This window comes from Phocoena sinus, chromosome 6 (genome assembly GCF_008692025.1).
Source record: "Phocoena sinus isolate mPhoSin1 chromosome 6, mPhoSin1.pri, whole genome shotgun sequence".
NCBI lineage: Eukaryota > Metazoa > Chordata > Mammalia > Artiodactyla > Phocoenidae > Phocoena > Phocoena sinus.
In genome coordinates, this window is record NC_045768.1 from 50281728 (window position 1) to 50306577 (window position 24850).

The window sequence follows — 24850 nt, forward strand, 5'->3', positions numbered from 1 at the left end:
TCCACTCGTTTAACAAATACTTCTGAGTTCCTTCTATAGCTCAGGCACCATGCAAGACACCAGGGATACAGCAGCCACGGAGATGCAGGCTCTGGCTAAAACAGACACAGGGCCTACCTGTGCAGACTTTATGATCTGTTCGAGGCTAGTTCTTTATTGAGCCCTCAGCCAGACCTCAGGTCTTCTCTGTTCTTGAGGCTTTCCTCTGAAGCCGCCTTTAGTGTCTTAGCTGTGTAAAATCTGCTGCTGTGTAAAAAAATTGCCCCAAAACTTAGTGGCATAAAACAAGCCATGTTGATTATCTTACAGTTTCTTTGGTCGAGAATCTGGCATGGCTTAACCGGTCCTCTGCTTTGGGGCCTCTCAGAGACTGCAGTCAAGGTGTCAGTGGCCTGTAGTCACCTTAAGGCTCACCTGGGGAAAGCCCTGTTCCCAAGCTCATGTACTTGTTGGCAGGATTCAGCTCTTCTTGGGCCGTTGGACTGAGGACCTCAGTTCCCAAGTGACTCTTGGCCACAGGCCTCCTAGGTTCTTTGCCACTTGGGCACTCTCCTCCATGGCAGCTTGTGTTAGTAAAGTGTGCCGGACAAGAAGGCTGAGTCTGATAGCGAGATGGTTACAAAGGACTGTGACTTCCCATCACAGAGTTGTTGCTTAGAGTAAGTCACTAGCCCACACTCCCTCCCCAGGAAGGGGATTACACGAGGGCCTGAATACCAGAAGCTGGGGGTCACAGGGGCCACTCAAGAAGTCCACCTGCCGCATTTGGTGTCTTGCCATTACCTTGTGCCAGCAGAGAGCTGCTGGGCTTAAAGCCTGAGGACACAGCAGCGGCTGGCCTCCTCCTACCCCCAGCCGACCTGGTCAGCCATTCCCAGCTCCTGGGCTGTATGAATATAGTTGTCTGGCTGGGAATGGGCAGATCTACAGATCCTGACGTGACTGGCAGAGGATGAAGCCAAAGTGGTGAAAAAGGGAATCGGGGTGTGAGCCAGCACCGAGGTGAGGCGGGCGGCTGTGTCAGAGAAGGTTAGGGCTCAGAAGGGCCTGTGGAAATGGGAAAGAGGAAGGATTTTGTCCGGAAGGAACACGCACGACCACGTGGATTCTTAAGTAGAAGGATTTTAACTTTATTCTCAAGGGACTTCCAGAGCCCAAAGAATTTTCTGTACAGAGCCCTTCATAAGCTAAGGCAGAGCTTTCAACCACTGTGCCGATGATCCAGCTGGATTTTGGAGACAGGGGCGACCTGGACCACCGACTATGTTGCCTTCAACTCCGGCAGCTGCACTCGGGGCTCCAGACCCTCTCCGGGTGACCCAGCGTGCTGTCCCAATGCTGTCATCTCTCTGTACGCCATGACGCAAAAGGAGGTAGACAGGCACCAAGTTAGGGGGTCTTGCGGTGCTGAGAGAACAGGCCTTGAGGCTGGCTGGCATCCTGGTGCCTTGACTCTTGACCTCAGCTGTGGGGTGTGGCACCTGTTCTTTATGCTCCCATCTCAACCGCTGTCTTGGCTGTGTATGTGGCGGGGGGGGGGGAAATGCGGTTTGAGTCGCAGGTGTTATCCATTATGGATGAGGTCTGGAGAAGGCCGTGGTGAATAATTAAGCAGGTTTCAGGTGCAGATTGAACATTAAAAGGAAGGAAAGAATGATGAGAGCCAGGGAAAGAATTCTGGATTCTGTTGCACAAACAGAACACCGTGTGTAGATGCTTTCTGTAACTTTCCAGAAGGTCTGTTTTCTTTGCAGTCTCTCTGGTGATTTTCAGTCTTATGTGTGATGGTGGTTCTCTGGTTAATAACTGAAAAAATTACAAGCTTTCCACAGCAGCAGTGAAGATTCTGATGGCTTCAGTCTGGCCTGAGTGGCTCATGAATCCAAACCAAAGCAATTTTTAAGAGTGATAATGGAGAAAATGGCTTCACACACGAGCCAGGGAGAGTTCAGTGGTAGGGGCTATTTAATTTGGACACTTTGAGAGTCAACACCCAGAGGCTTTCTATCTTTTAACTAATTCATTGGAAAGAAGACAGTGTCTTGAGATATGCCCAGTGCTGTAAATTCAGAAGAAATACCTCCTGCACTGCCCACCATTTTGAAAAATCTTCCTTGAATGGGGCTGACAGCCACAGGAATTGCATCAGACTGACCCAGATTATAGTAGGTACAATCTGGCTGCGCGCAGAGCGGTCAGAAACACAAGAACAAGAGAGGAGGGACAGAGAAGCCCCGAGGACCCTCTCTCTCTGGTCTGGCCTGCAGAGTTGTCCACAGCACAGGAAACTGTCACTTAGCATGGGTGGGTTTTCCAGCTGTGGATTGTTCAGGTCCTTTGCTTCTCTTTTTTCTACCTTTTGACTCTATTACAATTCATCAGGTAGGCTCAGGGAGAGAGACCTGTCAGCATGTCTCATGAAGAGTTAGGTGAGAAAGAAGGCCGAAGCCATCCGTTACAACGAGTGTCTTGAATGTTCTGTGCCTTTCACGTCTCGTGACCCATGTGCTCCCCCATTGCCATGGCTGGTTGAGAGGTACGTTGGCTCTGGGAGGTCTCTCTGTTTCCTGTCATCAGGCTTCAGAACTACCCTGCCCACCTCTGTTTCCATTAGTTCCCTCCAGCTCAGTTCCACTCATATTTGTCTTGACTTTTTCTGAGAACCACGGACCTGGTCCAGCTCTCAAACCCAGTTTGGGATTACCTATTGGTTTGGGTCAAACCATGCCGACCCTGGGGACAGCTTCTTTTTGTATTTGTGTATCTGGCTCGCCATTTCCCCTTATTCGGATTGCAGTGCAAGGATGTTAGAGCGCAAGAATGTTCAGCAAGTGTGAAGAGGTAGGGAGGGTCCACTTGTAGCCTCCGCTGGCCACATGCCCAGGTGCATTCTGACGCAGGTTTTAAGAGAGCCTCTTTTTCCCAATTCCCACTCCTTCCATCCACATGAACTAAATGCTTTTTTCACAGGTTCTGTAAACGCAGCAGAGTTTATAGAGTGTGTGAAAGTTTCTGGTAGCACCTCAGAACCGAGTTTATTTTTTCCCAGAAACAGTAGGCATCGCTGCCAGAAGGGGTACGTCTGCCCCTTCTCAGAAACATCAGGTGATGATGCTACGCCAGTGACGCACGACTGCCGGGGACATTGGGCACCCAGGGGTTAGTTAATGCAGCTAGGTCAGACACCCTGGGATGTGGTCACATCTCCTGTTACAAGTTGCATTATTGACTAGGGAACATCTAACACCACTAGAAACAATCCATCAGACACACACTGAGGTCAGGAGTTAGCCTCAGCTCACAAGTGGACACACAAGAGCTGGCCCTTCTACCCAAAGAATACCAGTAAAGATGGAGAATTTTTGGATGTACCAATTTGAGTGTCACGAAGACGAGGTAGGTGGATCCTCGGGCTTCAAAATTATGTTTGCTGCTTTGCTCTTGGTTTTCTTCTCCTAGTCCTGTCAGATTGTGAGTTCTCCGCATTTCCCTTGATAGTAGGAGTAAGTGAACAGAGCTGGAATAGGAATAGGACGGGAAGAAATGTAATCAGGTTTGCCTGTTGCTCACAAGTCCAAGATGACCTGAAAAGAGAAAAGGCTGTTTGATCACTTAGTAAGAGGTGCACTTTGCTTCCTCTCCAACAGTGTGGCATTGTTATTTGCTGTGAAAATGAGTTCCTTTGGGCACTGTAGCCTCTAATTCTCGGCTCTGTGTCGTGTCTTTTGCTTCCGTGATGCTAATGAAACTGAATGGAGATTAGTGCCTTGCACATAAGGAACTGTTTTGCTGATAAATGAACTAATGGGCATAGTGAACCCTGTACAGTGCCTGGCACATAGTAATCCATCTGCAAATGGTAGCTGTTATTGTTCTTAGCAGATAATGTGTTATTACAGCAAATAGTGTGCTCTCAGCTGCATCTCTTAATACAAACTAACAGTCACTTTGGTTTTCCTCTCACCGTTCAGTGTGGCCTGAGGAAGCCAGTGTAGGAGAACCATCAGGGAATATGGACCTAGATGGAGACATGAATAGCAGGCTTCCTCCATAAATGAGTCCATCACAAGTTGTAATACCTTTCCAATAAATACAGTGAGGCTATTTTTGGGAAAAGATAACATCGGTTTATAGATCAACTTTATCAGATAAGTTATCCCACCTTGCAGGGATGACTCTAGTTAATAGTTAACTAGTCAGTTTTGTGGGTTTTCTTTTTTTTTCTTTTTTGCCTTTAAGAACATGGTTTCAGAAGCTTGGAGCCCTTTAGATGGTGATAAAATGAGTGATCTGTGTGGTCCCCCCAAGATGAAAGCGGCCTCTATCTGAGGAGATTGCTGCAGTGCAAGGTTCTCTCCGAGCTACGAGGTGGGCCGGAACTTCACACTACAGCCTTGCCATGGGTTTAACAGACTTGGAGATGGGAATGCTAGCATTTTCCCTGTGGGAAAAGAGGATGGAAATAGAATATTCTGACAGTTATCTCAAAATGTTCCATTGGTATTAATTGAATCCATTATAAATGTGTATGTAAAATACTTCATTAGGCCCAGGCTATTATCATTTTAATGACATAATTATGCCCCTACAATGCCTATGCTAACTTTCCTGTTTCACCACATTAAGGAAATACAAACGTGCATTGATAATATAGTTTGAATTGAGAGTGAATAATTATGGGTTTCTTCAGCAGTTTCAATTTTCAGAAGCACAAACATATCTTGGAGCAAGGAGAAACTAATCATATATTTGTTTTTTTTAAATAATTGTAACATGGAGTAGGTTAATTTAAAACACCTTAGATCAGTGAGGAAAACAATGTACATTGACTTGAGAAAAAGGATTATGCTGTTTAAACCAACATGCGTAGTGAAAAAGCTATGTGAGGACACAGGAAGCACAGAAGCTCCATACAGCCCCCGAAATGGAAGTTTCCCAGGAAAACTAGAGCATGTACTGTGGCCTGCCCTGAGTAATGCCCCCACCTTTGAAAGTCCATATAGAAAAGGGAATGGAACCAGAATGTTCAGGCTGGACAGGGCTTGAGTGACCAAATGCTTGATTACGGTCTATGAAATACCACCTTTGAGCACATTTGTTCCTGCTGTGTCTGCAAGGCTACTCTAATCATCTGAGGGTGCAGACGTGCAAGCAGAATCTGCCGAAGAAGGGAGACAGACCGTGATGAAGCATTAGTAAAGATGAGGCATCACCTCACACCAGTCAGAATGGCCATCATCAGAAAGTCCACAAAGAACAAATACTGGAGAGGGTGTGGAGACAAGGAAACCCTCCTACACTGTTGGTGGTAATGTAAATTGATACAGCCACTATGGAGAACAGTATGGAGGTTCCTTAAAAAACTTAAAATACATCGACCATATGACCCAGCAATCCCACTACTGGGCATATACCCTGAGAAAACCATAATTCAAAAAGAGTCATGTACCACAATGTTCACTGCAGCACTATTTACAATAGCCAGGACATGGAAGCAACCTAAGTGTCCATCGACTGATGAATGGATAAAGAAGATGTGGCACGTATATACAATGGAATATTACTCAGCCATAAAAAGAAGTGAAATTGAGTTATCTGTAGTGAGGTGGATGGACCTATAGTCTGTCATACAGAGTGAAGTAAGTCAGAAAGAGAAAAACAAATACCATATGCCAACACATGTATATGGAATCTAAAAAAAAAAAAAGCTGGTTATGAAGAACCTAGGGTCAGGACAGGAATAAAGACACAGACGTAGAGAATGGACTTAAGTACATGGGGAGGGGGAAGAGTAAGCTGGGACGAAGTGAGAGAGTGGCATGGATATATATACACTACCAAATGTAAAATAGGTAGCTAGTGGGAAGCAGCCACATAGCACAGGGAGATCAGCTCAGTGCTTTGTGTACACCTAGAGGGGTGGGATATGGAGGGTGGGAAGGAGATGCAAGAGGGAGGGGATATGGGGATATATGTATATGTTTAGATGATTCACTTTGCTATACAGCAAAAACTAACACAACATTGTGAAGCAATTATACTCCAATAAAGTTGTTAAAAATAAAATAAAATCAGCCTTAAAAAAAAAGAGTAAAGAGCAGACATAGAGAACAGACTTGTGGCTGATGAGGGGTAGGAGGGTGGGGAGAGGGATGAGTTGGAGTTTGGGATTAGCAGATGCAAACTTATGTATAGGATGGACAAACAACAAACTCCTACTGTATAGCACGGGGAACTGTATTCAATATCCTGTGATAAATGATAATGGGAAAAAATATGAAAAAGAATTATATATGTATAACTGAACCACTTTGCTGTACAGCAGAAATTAACACAGCATTGTAAATCAACTGTACTTCAGTAAAATTAAAAAAAAATATGGGCAAGAACCCTAGCTATATGTGGGTACAAACTTCCACATGAGCACATAAGTGCAATGCTGCATGTGTCCAGAACCTACTGTGTATATAAACCTGTTTCCTTTTTGTGTGTCCTTTTTCCTCTGATACTAGAGGATTGGTGTTCATGCATCCTTCCATGTATTCAACACACTTACTGAACTCCTGTTGTATATTTCATGGGGAATCCCGTATTAAGCGCTTGAAGAAGAAAATGTAAATTAATCATAAATCCTGCCTTCATGGTGCTTATTAAAATATTGTAATTAAAATATTATTCAATAGCATTAGAATTTTATAAAATATAAGGGAGAAAGTGATGCACCATAAGAATGGCACAGATAAAATACAAGCAGCTCTCATAGGAGAGGGATTCCTTTCACCTAAGATATTGGAAAGACTTCATGAAAGAGTTAACATTTGAAATGGGCCTTTGGTGTGTTGTGGACATGTAGAGTTCAGACAAGAGCATCAACAAAGGCTCTGAGCAGAAACTCACAGGTTATATACAGGGAACAGAAAGGAGTTCAGTTTGGCTTGACGACAGAGAATAGGAACTGGAAGGGTAGAAAATGGTAAAGAACTTAAGGCCAATCCTTGGATTCCTTGAGTGCCAAGGTAAAGAGTCTAAGAGTTATTCTTTAAGCAAAAAGGAACCACTAAAGTTTTTGAATTGAGGAGTGAATTGCTCAGAGCTTGTTAAAACTGTCTTTAAAAATGAGAGTCAATAGGTGCTTAGTGAGAAGCCTCTGGATGTCTTAGTTTGGGCTGCTGTAACAAGATACCATAGACCCAGTGACTTAAACAACAGAAATTTATTCCCCACAGTTCTGGAGTCTGGGAAGTCTGAGATCAGGGTACCAGCATGGTCAGCTTCTGGTGAGGGTTCTCTTCCTGGTTTGCAGATGGCTGTCGTCTTGCTGTGTCCTCACAGGGTGGAGAGCAGGGAAAGAGGAAGCACGTTCTCTTGTCTCTCTTATAAAGGCACTAATCACTTTCATGAGGGCCCCACCCTCATGACCTAATTAACTCCCAGAGGCCCCACCTCCTAATACCATCCCACTGGGGGCTAGGGTTTCAACATATATGTTGGAGGGAGACACAGTCTGTAACACTGGTGAAGAAGGTTCACGAGTTCTTAGTGTTTGGGTCACATGTAGTATGTCGACTGCTTGGTGACCTTAAAAATAAACTTATTCTCAGGTTCTGTGAGTTGCTCCATATCTAGCCTTCGTTGCAGTGAAATTTTCCTTTGGAGGGAATGTGTACTTGGATCCACGGGTACTGAGACTCATTAAACTTGGCTAGAGCTGGCTGGGGTCTTTCATCAGGTGTCCTAAACAGTGGAGTATCTCGGTGTGTTATGGTTATACATAAGCTGTGTTCTCAACTAACACTAGAGCTATGCATATGCACACGATTCTGTTTTGTAAATCAATCACCGTAATAGCATCATGCTCAGCCCTCATATTCCGATGTGCTACCTTGAATGGGAGACTGTGGGCATGTCAGAAATTGCATACAGCCATCGTGTATACCCCCAACCATAGCCAGTAATGAGCTATTCTTGCCAGTATACAAGTAAGAGTCTTGGGGCTTATAAATTAACTTAAAATCTTTGTGGTATGATTTTTATAGAGCCTTCTGTGTGCTTTTTAATTTTATTCATGAATAAAATGTTAATAAGGAAGGAAACGAGATGAAGAGAACATCCCAATGGGTATGTGTTGTCCTTGTGAACACTCTCCCATAGGGGTGAAATCACTTTTGTTACTGTTGGGATCTTAAAAGACTTATTAAATATTGATTGAGTGCATTGTGTGTGCCCAGGCACTGAGCTGACCCTCTGTGTCCTTTGTCACCAATTAATCCTCACCTCAATCCCGAGAGGCAGGTAATTACTGTTTTCCTCAATTGTCAGGAGAATCAGAGAGGTTGGGAACCTGCTCAGGGTCTCAGCTGTGAGTGGTAAAGGCAGAATTCACACTCAGCTCTGCCAGATGCTAGGGCTTGAGCAGTTAACCCCTTCAGTATCCTGAAACCTCAGTTGCAATTTTACTTGTTCTGCCACAATACAAAATAAAACGCCAATCTTTTTCAAAGGAGAAATGTTAACTTGTGTTCCCTGTAATCACCTATACTTTTGAAAATAGACCCTAATATTGGAAAGCCAGGTCATGATGGCTTTGAAGACTAGACACAGTGTCTTAGGAATTGATTTTTTTTTTTTTTTTTTTTTGCGGTACGCCGGCCTCTCACTGTTGTGGCCTCTCCTGATGCGGAGCACAGGCTATGGACGTGCAGGCTCAGCGGCCATGGCTCACGGGCCCAGCTGCTCCGTGGCATGTGGGATCTTCCCGGACCGGGACACGAACCCGTGTCCCCTGCATCGACAGGCGGACTCTCAACCACTGCGCCACCAGGGAAGCCCTTTTTTTTTTTTCTTTTTTTTACTTCTGCCAACCAACAGGCTTTGTTCAGAGCCTTCCAAGTACCAGACACTGTGGCAGGAAAGGCTGTGTCTTCTCCACTGGAAGCCTTCTTTGACCCAGATGGTCTCTCCTCCCTCCTACTCTTGACTCTTATGGAAGCTGTCATGTCACATTTTAACCACCAGAGGAGAGGGAGGGGTGTCCCAAAGGATCCCTATGTAAGTGTACCTTCAAAGGCCTACTTAAAATTAATTCACTTACAACAAAGACCAAAGTTTCAAGTAAGAATGGGGAGAAAGGGATTTGATTAGAACTTTACCTTGAAAGACAGTACTAAAAAATTACAAACATAAGCTTAGTTTATCTTTTGACTAACAACATGTTGGTTATAATTTCATCTATATGTGAATTCTTAGAGAAGAAGTATTTTTTCATTTATTTTATTGAAGTATAGTTGATTTACAATGTTGTGGTAATTTCTGCTGCACTGAAAAGTGATTTTTATGCATATATATTCTTTTTCATATTCTCTTCCATTATGGTTTATTACAGGATATTGAATATAGGTTCCCTGTCCCTGATCCCAGTCAGACCTTGTTGTTTGTCCGTCCTATATATAATAGTTTGCATCTGCTAATCCCAAACTCCCAATCCATCCCTCCCTCCCTCTCTCTCCCTCTTGGCAACCACAAGTCTGTTTTCTGTGTCGGTAAGTCTGTTTCTGTTTTGTAGATAAGTTCATTTGTGTCATATTTTACATTCCGCATATGTGATATCATATGATATTTATCTTTCTCTTTCTGACTTACTTCACTTAGTATGATCATCTCTAGGTCCATCCATGTTACTGCAAATGGCATTATTTCATTCTTTTTTGTGGCTGAGTAGTATTCCATATACGTGGAATGGTATGGTATATACCACATATATGTACCATATCTTCTTTATCCATTTATCTGTCAGTGGACATTCAGGTTGTTTCCATGTCTTGGCTATGATGAACATAGCTGCTATGAACATAGGGGTGCATGTATCTTTTTGAATTAATAGTTTTGTCTGGATATATGCCCAGGAGTGGGATTGCTGGATCATATGGTAGCTCTATTTTTATTTTTTTAAGGAACCTCCATACTGTTTTCCATGGTGACTGCACCAATTTACATTCCCACAAACAGTGTAGGAGGGTTCCCTTTTCTCCACACCCTCTTCAGCATGTGTTATTTGTAGAGTTTTTAATGATGGTGGTACCTCACAGTAGTTCTGATTTGCATTTCTCTAATAATTAGCGATGATGAGCATCTTTTCATGTGCCTCGTGGCCATCTGTATGTCTTCTTTGGAGAAATGTCTATTTAGATCTGCCCATTTTTCAGTTGGGTTGTTTGTTTTTTTGTTATTGAGTTGTATGAGCTTAGAAGAGAAGTATTGACTTGGGGAGTTGTAATTTGTCTCAAAAAGAGTCATTGAATCATACGATAGAAGAACTGCCTTCAATTCACACGTGACTTGCACAGCGTGATCAGAAACAGTCCTTTCAATCATAAAGAGGACCATTTCAGCAGAAATATTTAAAGACTGTTTTGCCAAGGGCCTCTCTTTATTATCAGATGTTCAGATCGTGCTCTTTTAAAGCACCTCTAACATTGTCATCCTTCCATTTTTCTCTCAATTGTTAACTGGTGTAACTCCACCAACTTTTCAGTGGTCCATAGTGGGTTTGAGCAGTTCTCCAACTTTGCCACCTTCAACTTTCTGAGATTCTGCTTTTTCTTTATTTCTTTTTGCAGTATTTGCACTTCTGCTCTGCAGTGCAGTTGCTGTTTTGTTTTGGTTTTGCCTAGAAATGCCAGATGGTCCCAACAGTCAACAGAGACCAGCTGACAAAGACATGGACCAGGTAGATGCTAGTGTTTTGGAGGGAGGCTATTAAGGTGGACACTAACCTTGCGAGTAGTCAGCTCCATAGCGGCTGTTTTTATGTTATGGTGACTTTTATTTTTCTCAGGGACTCAGAGACATTGCTACAGAGGACACACTGCATTTGTTTGTGGGTCTGTCTGCCCTGCTAGATCAGGAGCTCCTTGGGCACAGTCAGGGATTTGGGCTCCCCAGACACTGTCTGTACTTCATGTTAAATAAATGAGTGAATGGCCCAGGTCAGACTCACTTTTTTGTGTCTTTTTACTGGAATTCCTCCAAAAGTCTTTCAAGATCCCTGTACACCTCTCCAGATCACAGCTTTACTCTCAGTCCTGCCTCAGTCCTTAGGCCTTTCTGAAAAGAACACTGCCCGTTTGGAAAGAGCCAGGGGCCCTTTACCCATGGTTTTGGGGTGTTCCTATTACCATCCTGTCAACTTTTCTGGGTGGTAATCTTCTCTTCATGCTGATGTCCAAGGATGAAAGAGGATTAAGGGAAGGGAAGAGCAAACCCCTCAACCCTCTAGATTTTCCACCTTAATTCAGGAAATAGTTATTAAAGCGCCTACATTGTGCTTCTTCCATGAGGACAGTAGGCCAAGTGGCTCACAAAGAAAATACCCTCTGGGCAGAGAGTAGGCAGTTTGTCACCAAGTGGGGCTCCGGTGACTCGTCCCTGCCCTTCAGCTCATCTCTCCCTTCCCTGCAGAGCTGTGCTTCCCTCCCTGCCTCTGTTTCTAGTACCTTCCACTTCTTCCCTATCCCATCCCATCCTGCTGCATGAATACCATCCCGTTTTCAGGATTCAGCTGAAGCAATTCCTTCCCAATGTAGCATTGCTGATAGACACCCCTCCCCTTCTGCAGAGAGACACCCTCCCAACCCTGTGTCTTTATGTATGGATTCATATCCTAGCCACCTGGCACGACGCTGACTTTACGTGTCTCCTCCCACTACCTGGAAAGGAGTGGGGGACAGAACCACAACATCGTTTTCCTCTTTGTTTCCCTGGCCCAGTGCTAGGAACACAAGGAGGCACTGAAATGTCTGTTGCAGGAATAAGTTAATAGTAATTATTTGTGCACTGTTTTTTTCCCCTTCATGCATAGCCTGAAAATTCCAGGAGCTGTTTGTCTCTCACCTCTACCACCAGCCGTTAGTTTGCCCCAAGGAGATGTCCAGTTGGAATGAAAATGAATGATTGGCTTTCCCTTGGGATGCTATTGCATCCTTAGGCGTAAGATCGGGACTGTCCATCTCTTGTCCTGGCATTGAAGAGCCTAAGTCTTAAGACTGACAGCTCTGCTTTGTGGAACCCCAGAGCTGTGGGAAATCTGTGGGAAATCTTCTGCAAACATAATTTGCAGAAGACGTATTGTTGAGCTTAAGGAGACCTCCTGTAATTACCAACACAGGGAATTGTTGAGTCATCTTTGAACACTACCTCCCTAGAGACACCCTGTGTGGCACTTAACCTTTGTGAATTTCCAAGCCCACATTTGCTTCCCACCCTTGTCTCATTTGCCTAAAACTGAATATCTGTTCAGTAACCCAGAAGGCATGAGACTCCAGACAGAAATATGTAATGATAGTTTTTACTGTTGCCATCATTTTGTTGGTTAAATTTTGCCTCCAGTACATCTTTGAAATATAAAAAGTATTATCCAATTTCTGGTTTTCTTTCCACTCTTGAGCGTATAACAAGGCAGAAGTTGAATTGATGTTAACACCCTTGTTTGGGCTCCATGGAGCCTGTGTCTGCTCTGAAGATGTTTGTCCACCTTGACTTTGTCAGCAATGGTGTGGTGGGTAGTGGGCTTCCACCAGGTAGGGTACTCTTTGTTTGGGGACAGTTTTTGCTTTAAAGGAGCTTAGCTGGAGCTAAGGTCTGAGTCTTCACAGGCAAAGGCCACTTCTCTAGTTCAAAATGCAGATGTAACATTCTACACAAAACAGCGTAGAGGTCTTATATCAGAAAGAGGCTTACCACTGATCACTAAAAAAATGCAAGAGAGTAGTGGTTGACTGCTTTCTGTGCAAGTTGGAAAACATGGTAAGGCTGGACACCCCACTGACATCAGTTATTCAGTAAATGTTTACTGGGTGCCTACTGTTTATAAGACACAAGGCTAGGAACTTGGATTATGAAGATGAATAAGACAAGAGCCCTCCGGAGAGTTCTTGGGAGAGGGGAGGCAGACACATAAACAGATAATTACAAAACCCGAAACATGCCATCAGGGGAGAATGGTACCTTGAATAGAGTCTGAGAAAGCTTCAGCAAGATGAGTGCTTTCGAAGGAGAGAATGAGGGAGAACTCTCTAGGTGGAGGTCAGTAATGGCACATGCAAACAGAAGGAAGCACAAGGGGCCTCATTTGCATGCAGAAGGCTAGGGCATGAGTGTCTGAGGGGAAGTGCCGCCTGATAAAGGCTGGTGTGGGTCCCCTGAGAACCTCGGTGAGAGCAGTGCCCACCAAAGTCACATTTGTGCCTCTTCTCCAGTGTCCCATGGTGGACACCTGGGACTGGCCATCGAGCCTCACTGTGGGGTCTGACCTGCCTCTTCTGCATCCCAGCCTGCTCTCCAGATAATCTGTCTTCTCACATCATCCGGCGATGACCTGGTGCTCACAACATTGCAAAGACTCCATTTTCAGAAGATTTGCAACAGAAAATAATTAGAGAAATAGGCGCTGTGGGATACTTTGGGAGCATTTATTTTTTTCAATGAAGGTGCTATACATGGCTCTCAAACCAAGCAATTAAAGAAAAAGCAGCTGCTCTAGCTTCCCCAGGGACTAGACCTTTAAAATTTTTGTGACAGAGAAAACTACTTGGGGAAAAATAGACATAAATGTCCAAGGAAGCTCTTCAAGTTTGAAAAACTGGGAAAATTTAAAGGCATTAAATTATCATGAAAACTTGACTACATTAATTTTGAGTAGGCCAGACATAGAGCTAACTCAGCAAGTCCCCACCACCTCTCTTGGGTGCCGAATGAAAAATTCTGTGTGTTCTTTTTAAAGGCACACAGGGCACCTTTCTTGTGTCCGGGGACCGTGGGGCTTGGGTACTTCGTGTCTGATGTTACCCTAATGCTCATCGTCTTGACTTAACTGCGGAGCAGCTGATTGCTGCCTGTGAGTGTTGAAGAGGCTCATTGGTCCTCACCTCCCTGCTCAGGATCAGGTATATGGGCTCATGGGAAACAAATCCAGGCTTCACAGCAATAGACTGGGATGGTACCACATCTGTGTGCATAATACTGCATTTCACCATATCATGCTTCAGCTCATTTGGTGTTTCCTGTCATTAAGACTCTTTGGAAAGGATTTATTGTTTTTATGATTTCACACAGTGCTTGCTGGGGGCCCCCTTGTATGTGAGCGTGCCCCCTCCCTCCCTGAGCACCATTGCTCCGTGGGACATTCTCCCTTCCCACGCAGAGGCGTACTACTGACGTCTCTGTGCCTCCGCTTCCCCATGAGGTTCAGTCTCCAGAGGTCAGAAGCAGGTTCTAGCTATTGCTCGTGTGATTTTGCTTTCTTTACCCAGAACATACCTCTCCTCAGTCACAGCCCCACGCTTCCTCAGAGAATAGGTCCTTGACTGGGTTCGGTTTTATGCCTTCTATCAAACATCACCAACAGACTGTGAAGCTGCATGTCCTTCCTCTCAGAGGACCATGGCTGCAGATTTCGTAAGCATCCCTGTGGCTCCCCTGAAGGTTCTCTTCATCCCCCCAGATTTCAGGAGCGTGCAGAAATGTTTGGGAACCAGCTGGGGAGGGTTTTCAGCGCCTGCACTGTTCCCATCCCTGTGCTTGTTTTCTTTCTTTGGTCATTCAATCAGCAGGGCTTAAAGGGCGCTGGCCTGGAGCTTCAAATCCATTCAAGCAGGACCTGCACAGGGAGCCTGAGCCCATCACCAGGTTGGGGACTATGCTTTCCAAACCTTTTCTATGCCTTATTTTTAAACATACCATTTAACAAAGAATTTTTTAACTCTTCTAAGAGTATCACGGTAATGTTTTTTGGATGCCGAAATATCTCTGTGTTTTCAGTGGCCTCTGGATTATTTCAGACAGAATATTTCACAGGTGGTGTGGTTTCCAGTCATCAGAATCAGTCCCGGCTGCCTCTTTAAAAATTCATGTTTTAATTTTCCCTTTTCCTTTCAGGTAATCTTGGGCAGGTGATTTTATAAGACGTTTAGCACCCAAAGTCTTTTGTTTCCCTCAGTAAGAAAAATGTTTTAAAAACGGAAACATTTGAGTATCACTATTAGCTTTATTCACCTAGGGCTTTAAGTTTGATATTCAACTTTCGCGATGCTTGAACACTTGGCCTAAGGTGCGGGGCCGGGTGAGGCTGAACTGTAAGGGCTCCTTTGGAAACAGGGCAGGAATCTAACGAAAGCTCGACAAATCCAAGGCTTCTATGTACATTTGGCAGTTCCTTTCCAAGAAAGTTTTCTCACTGCTGAAATGTGCCTCAGATATGACCTCTGTGTCCCCCAGGGCTGGGTGGTTCACCCAGTCCCTCACTCTGTGATGCTCACTGTGATTTCCTCTGCTGTCTGTGTTGCAGTCCCCGTCTCCTGGCAGTTCCTCACCCCTGGGTGCAGAGTCTTCGAGCACACCCCTTCATCCCAGTGACCCCACGGAAGCCTCCACAAATAAAGAGGTAGGGTACCATTTTGTTTCAAAAGCCATCAGCCCGTTATGTCTTATTCTGTTTCTGGTTTATGCTTTCTCCAGCCTCCAACAGAGCTGCTGACCCAGATTACCCTGCGGAGAAAAATTCTGATCTCTCCAGCGTGGAATTCGGTGATAAAGCCATGCCATCCAGTTTGACAGCCGCTAGCCACAGGTGTCTATTTTAATTCATAAATAAAATGAAAAAGTCACCTCCTCAGGCACACGAGCCACATTTCAAGGGCTCGGCAGCCACACGTGACTAGTGGCTATTGTACTGGAAGCAGAGATTACTGAACGTTGCCATGATGGCAGAAGCTTCTCTTGGACGTGGGACGTCAAAAGCTCTGTTTAGCAGCATCCTTCCTAGAGGTGATATGAGCCTCAGTGCCATGGCATTATGGTTGCTCTGTGGTTTGGGAAATGGGCTGGTTTCTTAAATACTAATTTATTTCAGGCCCAAGTGAAATATCTTTCATGACAACAGGATGACTGCTTGTCCTGGCTTACCTGGGGTGGTTCCGGTTCACACCTGTTGTCCAAGCAGTACACCTGGTGAGCACCCCGTCTCACGTTTGAAAGCGGCAGCGCTGTCCAGGAGAACTTTCTGTGATGCAGGGAATGTTTTACTTCTGGACTGTCCCATATGGTAGACACTACCACGTGTGCCTACCAAGCCCTTGAGGTGTGGCTAGTGGCACTGAGGAAATGAATTTTGCATTTTATTCCATTTAAATTAGCTTCAATAGCTGTGTGTGGCTAGGGGCTGCTGGACAGTGCAGCCTTAAAGTGTCTCTTTGGACAGCAAATCGTATGGTCACCCTACTGATGGAGGCCATGCTGAGCACTGGCAGAGAATATTGAAGACAGAAGATGCTGCTTTGCTCCCACTAAGGGTTCTGGGGCTAGAAACGGGCAGGTGTTTTTCCCCTGAGAGGGAGCCATTGCCCTCTGCAGCACCTGTTGTCCTTTGACACCTGACTAACCGCTACCCTCACCTACTTATGAACTAGCAACAGGTAAACACTGGCCTGCACCATCATCTGCATGTGGGCTCAGCTCATTCTAAATCTAGATGCTGCCTAAGTAACACTGAGGACAGGCGTTAAAGAGCTAAACCACATGATGAATAAGTGTCTCATTTTTCCTTCCTTTTGCTAATAATTTTCCATTAAATTCGATGGAAGAAAGCGACCTCCATTTTAACCTGAGTGGCAGATCGCTTCCAAAAGGAGCCTTAGTTAAAATTTACCCTTAAAATATCATTGAATTCACGTACGTTTGCCATTAAATATTCATGCAGGGGAGAAGTATTTTTTTCATTAATCTATTCATATTAAACCAAACAAACATGAGGAGACCTTCTCTGAAACGGCACCAACATTAGAATTTAGATTTGAAATATGCTTTGTCCTTCTCTGGTCTTCATCAGGCCACAGGAACTGGAGTAATGGGCTTACGGTTTCTGCTGGCCCTGCATCCTACAACGTCACCTTGTACTTTATTATTCATAGCACACGAATAGGTAAGAACAAATGGCAAGAAGAAAAGCCACAGTGATAATAACAGTAATGAGAGTTACCATTTCTTGAGCATTTATGGTGTTCAGGCACCAGGCCAAGCAAGTCACATAGTATCTCATTTAGTCCTGAAAATACTTCTGCGAGGTAGGAATTAATGTCCTCATTTGTTAGTGGAGGAAGCTGAGAGGTTAAGTAACTTACCTGAGGTCCCAGATCTCACATGTGGTAGGGCCAGGTTTTGAATCCAGAGCTCCGGAGAGCCCAGGCTCTTAACACCAGAATCTGCTATCCTTGCAATGAAGAGTACTTGCCGGTCACACACTGAATGGACAGGGTAGCTTGCATGTTATTATTGCAGTTTTCAAGCCTCCGGACTCTACACATGGTTTATGTGACCTCCTGGAACATCCCAGAGATTTGGCCTTTAAGTTCTTGAATGTGGCTTTATTAATTCTTGAATGTTAAGGATCAACTAATGTTCATCTCTGTCCACATGTGGGAAAACACAGGGCTAATCAGACATCTGAATATTCAGCGTTTGATTATTCATCAGATACAATAAGCAAGTTTCTCATTTGGCACACGTTTCTGCATATCTTTAGAAATAACGATGAAAATCCTCTTTGTGTGCAATAATTAGAGATTAGAGACTCTTTCGTTTCACAAAACTCTTTAAAAAAAAATTTACTACTCCAGAGATTAAAGAAAGCCAGTCATGAGTTCATGAATAGAGAATAAGTGAATGTACCAAATGCCCTCCGTTGTGGCTCTAAATAAAACAGCAGCTTTTAGAGCCATAGACTAAAGCAGTTCTTTTGTAGCATCTGCTAAAATCTAAATCTAAAAGCCCAAGAAAATATAAATATAAATTGGCTTCTTGGTTGTACCTGGAGGCTAAACCATTTTGATTAGATGAAGTAAAGCCCTCATTGCCCCTAGATGCTGAGGGCAAGGACAGGGAAATGGTTGGGGAATAATAATCTAAAAGTCTTTGGTTCTTATGAAGAAGCTAGCTTTCATCTGCATACCATGAAGTTACGGATTTTTTTTCCTTAAAGCAACAGAGTTTAAGCCAACAGGCACTCAGCTGGGCCTATCTTCTCACTTGAGTAAATGGAAAGTAAAATTAATGTGAAGCACCATTGAAATTGGAGGCCTCTTTTCTCCTATCCACATAATCTTGGCTTTCACTAGGTGTGCCTCTTTCCATAAATGCATTAGCAGCCAATAACTTTTCGTTCCTGGTGATCTTGTGTCCTTAGTTTCTTTAAAGGTGATCCTTTCTGAAACCAGAAACCCACCCTCTTTGGTGTGAGGAACCATTTCATCCCAGTGAGCACATCTGCAGCAGGTTTACTGAGACTCATCTGCATTGTGTATTGTGTGATTAGTGTTGAATTCTTGTCATTGTGCTGGATTGAGTTTAGAGTCTTAAAATGGTTTCTTCGACTGCCTCCAATTTTTCACATAACAGTTAACACTAATATTTTTTAGCATGTTGTGCAAATATTAACTAATTAATCATTCCTTAGCCATTCCCATCTTCCAAGTGAAGAGCACTGTATAAAGTGCTATGATATGGAGTTGTTTCCCATGATATACCAGCCATCATCTAGGGCCCTTCAGTCTTCGAGTCCACTAGGCACCTCAGAGTATACCATCAATTCAAGTCAACCTACTGAGCAGCTATGTTGTACTAGGTAGTCTTGTTCTGAAATGATCACCTAACACCTGGTAGATTCTTGGCAATGAAAATCTTTAGGTTTTTTGAAGATAACCCTTGGCCATGCAAACCCTGATTTTGCCCATTTTAGGGACTCTTGTCTTTTACATTAGCTCTCCACTCTCCTGTAATGCTCTCATCACCCTGCCCTAGACATACCAGCTGCAAATTTTGTCACTGGTTGGAGCAGGAATGAATTACCTATTCTTATTCCACTGAGAGTTAACTCTAGGACATTTGCTTGTGAAAGGAACCAAGTGGTAAGTACTGCTCCTCTGAGAGCTAGCATTTAAACTGCCATCCAATCAGGTTCTAGAAGGTTTCTAGCTGATTATATCCACTTCCAAGGATGCTCTGGGAGACTGACGTTTGCTTTGAGGTTTTACTTAGTATAAGAAATTCCAGGGTTTTTAAATTACCTCTCTGTTTATTGGGTTCTTATTTTAAGGTAACACAATAATAACTTATGTAATGGGTTTTTTAAACTAAAATACATCAGTAAGGGATGAAAGGAAGAGATAAAAACTGTAGCAATCATTTTTAGCACAGTTAGAGATCAGTGCAGCAAAGACATAAAGTGGAATAAAATTCTCAAAGGGAATTCTTAATTTTAGCATATAATCATTTCATTGGTGCCTTTACTAATCGGCAGTTTCTCACTTAGACACCCAAATTCTTAAGAATACAAATTGAGTCCTTTTTATTGCTATTACTGATTATGAATTTTGGTCCATGGGTTATTTTTTAAGATGACAGACATCTCTCTGATTGTAGAATGTAGGATTTTTAGATTATCTAAAATATGAATGGGTGGTTCTGGGCTTTGGGTAACCTTTAATAATAAATGCATATGTTTATTCACACGTCACTTTTTGTAGCCCAAAATGGTTGACAACTGGTTAATATCTGTCATTGGGGATGTATTTATTTTTCATGTTGCACAGATGGCTGTGTTAATGCATTTTTCATCATGCTTTGCTCTTTTTGAAACCTCTTTGTCTTAATTGCAGTCAAGAAAAAGCTTGGCTTCATTCCCAACCTACGTCGAAGGTAAGAGCTGAGAAGGAAATATTGAACACCGAGTCATTCATGAATCTTCTAGCATTTTGGGTATTGGAAGCCCTGGGCTGTAAGACGATAGTGGGGAAAAGAGACCACAGAGTCACCTATTCTCAGTCTTAAGTCTTAGAATCTTAGACTAAAACAGCAGTAGCCGTGAACCTCTCAAAGACCCTCCTCCCTGCCTTTGCTGATTCTGTCCAGGAGACTCTGAGGCTGGGGGCTTTGCCCAGCCTAGAACTGGCCATATTGGATCCAAAACCCAAGTCTCCTTATCTCTAGTCCAATATACCTCTTGCATCCATCAAGGCCCATTCAAATGGGAATGATGTTTAACTAAGGGAGAAATTTTGCTCTTCATTTAAAAAATACATAAAAAGACCTTCCCAGTAATTCCCGTCTCTTGCTTGGATGAGCTAGTGATAGTAACATTTATCAAGCTCTTTCTTACTGTCTGCCAGGTACTGTTCTAAGCACTTTCTATGTAATAACTAATTGAATCCTCACGTTGACCTTGTGAAGTGGGTTTTATCATTATCCCCGTGTTATGCACGAGAGAACTGAGGCATGCGGGGTGTGAGCAACCTTCCCAAGATCCCACAGTTAGAGTAGCAGAGACAGGCTGGGAACCAGAAGTCTGGCTCCACCATTCTCCCTGTAATCAATATCCGATGCAGTGCCTTTGTTTTCTGCCACACAGATGTTGATATTATGCAGGTCCTATGGTTTCTGGCGATTTGCTTGTAGTTTGGTGTTCCTGGCAATATCTTGTCACCTAGTTTTGTTGTAAATATATTCCAGTGGTTTTTGGTTTCCCTATCTAGTTTCTTTGTTTTAGGTGGTGATTAAGAGAGAATAAAAAACTATGCTACTACGACCATCTTCTTAGAACCCTCCAAAGTAGTTTTTTAATGCTAAACAAATTATGTAAATGTTTGTCTAACACCCTCCTCTGACTTCTCAATTCATTTATAATAAAATTACAATTTATTAACCTAAAAAAAAAATATCTGATGCAGGACTGCCACACATGGTTGTGCAGGTTGTTCACTGCACAAATGTATCCTGTCAACAAGCCTGGTGGGGCCACAACTCAATCGAGGCTAGACATCCCAGCTTGAGGTCAGGCCACACAACTGGAGCGTGCTACTGATCCTCTACCAGGGAGGACAGCAGATGATTTGGGGGGCAGGGTAGATTGTCATTCCCTTGAAGGAGGATTTTCTGGGAGCCAGAGGATGCCCGGACATCGTGTCTGGCCTTTGGGTCCTGTGCATGAACCGTGGGTGTGTACCACTGCCCAAGAATTAATTACCTGGATTCATAAACCAGCCTGAAGCCCAGGACAAGCTCATAGGTTTGGTTGTTACTCAGGTTTCTTTCTTGAGTAACTTGGAAATTATTTCCACCATCTTTGCAAAGCTCCAAAACTCCACAAGAGTACCTCGGGGAGTTTTCAGAAGTTGACTGTTTCAGAATAGTCAAAACTATTCTTCACATCCATCCCTCTAGGCCTAGAGATTTTCAAGCTCGGCATTAACATGAGTGTGAAGATATAACGTGTGTGCTCGTTCACCCACAGAGCAGCATAAACGCATCACTGAAAAGGAAAACCTGCAATTCTTTGACTTAGGACCAATATAACTTTTTTTTTTTTAACTTTAAAAAAATCCACTAGCCCTGAGCCTAAAATGAACTTATGTAATTCGGGCTGTTTTTTGTGAGTGTAATACCGTGACATTTGATTTTAGTCAGTTTCCCCAGAGGATAATTGACATAAGATCATATCTCAAATATATATTTGTTTAGGTCCAATAGTTCTGTCTCTTGGCTGCCTGACATTTATACAGTCACTTAAATATATCTGGATTGCTTTTAAATATATCTGCATATCCATACTCATTATGGTTAAAGAAGGACCCTTTTCAGTAAGTAGAGCTAAATCCACTGATGAATATATGATATTGGAAGTCCCATAGAGAAGATGTTGCATTTTTGTTTTTCTTTTAACATTCATTATTTTCACAAAATAAATGGAAGCTTCTTAAAAGTTGCTATTCCAGGTGAGACCTTTTTTTCCTCAATACCGGGTTGTCAAAAATGATTATGTTTGTGTAACGTTATAAATCTATCGCTGGAATTTGAGAGAAGACTGATAATCTCTTACTTTTTACAAGGCATAGTGTGGATCCAAACTTGTCCATGTATTATTTTAGGTTGACAGTGCTTCCCTGCTATATACCTAAAGTTGTACATTGTAAATAACCTGCATCCTTCTCACATCTATAAAAGCTTCAGGGTAGGAAGGGTGTAGCTGTTGAGAAGCATGTAAGTGACTGGTATGTGGTGGAGGCAGCTTTGGCTGTGTACCACTCAGTGTTTATCCAGAGTCTCAGAAAGAATGAGAATCAGAAAACTAACAGGTTTCCTGACTTAATTACTACACACACGCTTTGTGAAGGCCTTTCCTAAAACATTGTTAAATTTCTTTTTTTCCACCACCAACTTGGTTTTAGGAAAATGAATAGATTACTTTAAGGCTGTACCCTGATAAGTAGCTTATCGTGGGAAGCAGCTGTTTAAGCTCAAGATGAGCTGGATGTGTAAGGGTAAAGATAAAAACCATTTCAGATTAGCTCTCCAAGAGGAAAAAGCAAATTGTTTCCATTTCAAATTATCTAATTTACGACGCTGAGGTTTTAACAGTGGGTTAAAAAGTATATTTTAGTCTTTCCAAATATGGCATTCGAGCCAAAGAAAATACATATAATTTCATTGCAGAATTAAAAGGCCTTTCTTAGCACATCTGTTGTAAAGTTATATATTATTCCGAAACGTATTTTAATTTCCAGTAGGGTTTACAGGTGATCGTGGTTAGAATCAGATGCCCCCATTTTAAATATTTAAAACTAAGGTTTGATTTAAAAGGCTGGTGAATGAGAACAGAAAATTCCAGTTTTCCTTGGAATTGATATGTATGTAGACGCAGGCCGGGAACATTGTAGCCTGTGAGTCAGCAAGGTAGCAGCATGAGACCATGGCTTTAGGGTAATGTTACCTGTCTTGCAGATTTCAGGTTAGAGGCTATTTTGGGAATCCAAACATGTGGCAACAAATACTCATTTTTCTGATTTATAAAATCTGTTTCCCCCATTATGGATAAGATGGAAGGGGGTGATATGCATGGGTGGCGAGTAAAGGAACTGCTGTAAAATGAGTTTTTCTAATAAGACGGCCTTCTGCTCACCTAACCATTTGTCCAGCAAACATTTATTTGATACCCAGTGGGTGACAGACACTGACTAGACACAGGACAGCCAGAGATGACTGTGACGAGCTCTTTGTCCCAAAGAGCTCGCAGTCTAACAGGCAAAACACTGTTAGACTGCGAGCTCCTTTATCACTGAACTTTATGCTTCATGTTTAAATAAATATTCACATTGTTTCTCACAATAAATGGACCGGGTGAAATAAGCTTCTCTAGGAAGAAATCGTTCCTTCTATTTGCAAATGAGGGCTGAGTGAAGGTAGACCAGAGAGATGCTCTAGACTCGCAGGTTGATGCACCTGCTCAGGGGTCTCTGGAACTGGCCCACCTGTGCTGGAGGTGAGCGGCGGGGGAGAGGTGGTGTGATCGGGGTGTAGAGCGTGGCTTCACTCACCGCTGTGGCTCTGTGTGTTACAGTTCCTGGACCCTGTGACCCTGAGGACTTGATCGATGGAATCATTTTTGCTGCCAATTACCTGGGCTCCACCCAGCTCCTCTCAGACAAAACCCCCTCCAAAAACGTGCGCATGATGCAGGCCCAGGAGGCAGTGAGCAGGATCAAGGTGAGGGCGCACCGTGTGCTCCGAGGGGGGCGGTGGGCAGATGTGGGCGCCTGAGCCGGCCGTAGTGCTCACCCCACACCTCATGTCCCGAGCTTAGAGGAGAGGAGATTGAGGTGACGTGGCAGGCAGTGCTTATACACGTACCTGCCAACAGTTCTAAACGGAAAAAAGATTTCCAAAGTATGCTGGAGTCCTGATGTATAAATGCTACATAATTTGGTTGTTCTTAATGGCCAGTCTTGAGGAAAGAGTGTAAAGCTTTGAAAAGTTGAAAAGTTGAGGAAGGATAACATTGCAAGTCTTATATTTCCAATATAATATGTGAGAGCTGTATCTCTGTATTTCCTTGTACGGTTAGAGACCAGTGACTAAAACGTCCGTGATACAGTGTGGTTCCAACTAGCTGTCACTGCATTCGAACCGGTTGATCCTGTTCAAGCTAGACTGAACTGGCTTGCTTCACCTAAAACGAGCCATTTGATCAGATCTACCCTGGCTAGTCTGAACCAAGTCAGTGCAAGGGTAACTCGGTGCAAACCAGTCGTAACCTGTTTGAATCTGCCTTATCAAGATTTAAAAGCAGCGAGCCTGTTTGATCCCTGAAGAGGCACTTTTGTCTAGTTTAAATCATTCACAGCTAGTTTGAACCAGCCAGAGCTGGTTTGATCCCATGGAAATGCAGAGCTCTAGAATCTCCACCACGATGCTAGTGCCACCTAGAACCTCATGTCCCGAGCTTAGAGGACAGGGACCCTCATGGTGCCATCACGTAATTCAAGTGCCATTAAGTGCCACCAGCACCTAGAACCCCTGAGGCTGTTTCCGTGTAGAGCCACAGGCATTGCATCACCATTGAAATCAGAGCCGGGTGTTTCGAGTGAGTTGGGATAGGTTATGACTTCCCAGATTTGGTTCTGTCTGGTGTCCACTGGCCAGAATCAACTCCCTCCTCAAGGGACCAGTCCCTTTTTCATGTCTTCTCTCTCACACATCCCCAAGTTCCATCCTGGGCTTCGTGTGGCATGTGGAATGAGAAGCACGAGTAGAAGGCCATACGTGAGAGTCCTTTACTGTCTCCATCAAGGGAAGAATATTTCTTGAGCGCTTATGTGTGCAAGGCTGTGCAAGGTCCCCTGAGGGAGGGAAAATAGTGATTTGTAAAGTGAGATCCTTACCCTCAAGCTCAGCAGCACAAATGAGCAGTGAATCAAGCCAGCGCACGTGCAGGGGGTGCCAGAGGAGGAGAGAGGGGTGTCAGGAACTAAGG

At 43.5% G+C, this 24850-nt stretch overlaps 1 protein-coding gene across 4 annotated transcripts in view; it reads left to right on the plus strand.

Annotated features, from left to right (window-relative positions):
• APBA1 (amyloid beta precursor protein binding family A member 1) overlaps positions 1 to 24850 on the plus strand; it is a 249652-nt gene that overhangs the window by 192669 nt on the left and 32133 nt on the right. For all 4 annotated transcript variants that reach the window (XR_004350517.1, XM_032636259.1, XM_032636258.1 and 1 more), the window contains exons 3-5: positions 15341 to 15436; positions 19704 to 19743; positions 23438 to 23583. Coding sequence is in view for 3 of the 4 variants with exons in the window: in XM_032636259.1 (XP_032492150.1) it covers positions 15341 to 15436; positions 19704 to 19743; positions 23438 to 23583 (282 nt within the window). In the remaining variant the exon portion in view is untranslated. The remainder of the gene's footprint in view (positions 1 to 15340; positions 15437 to 19703; positions 19744 to 23437; positions 23584 to 24850) is intronic.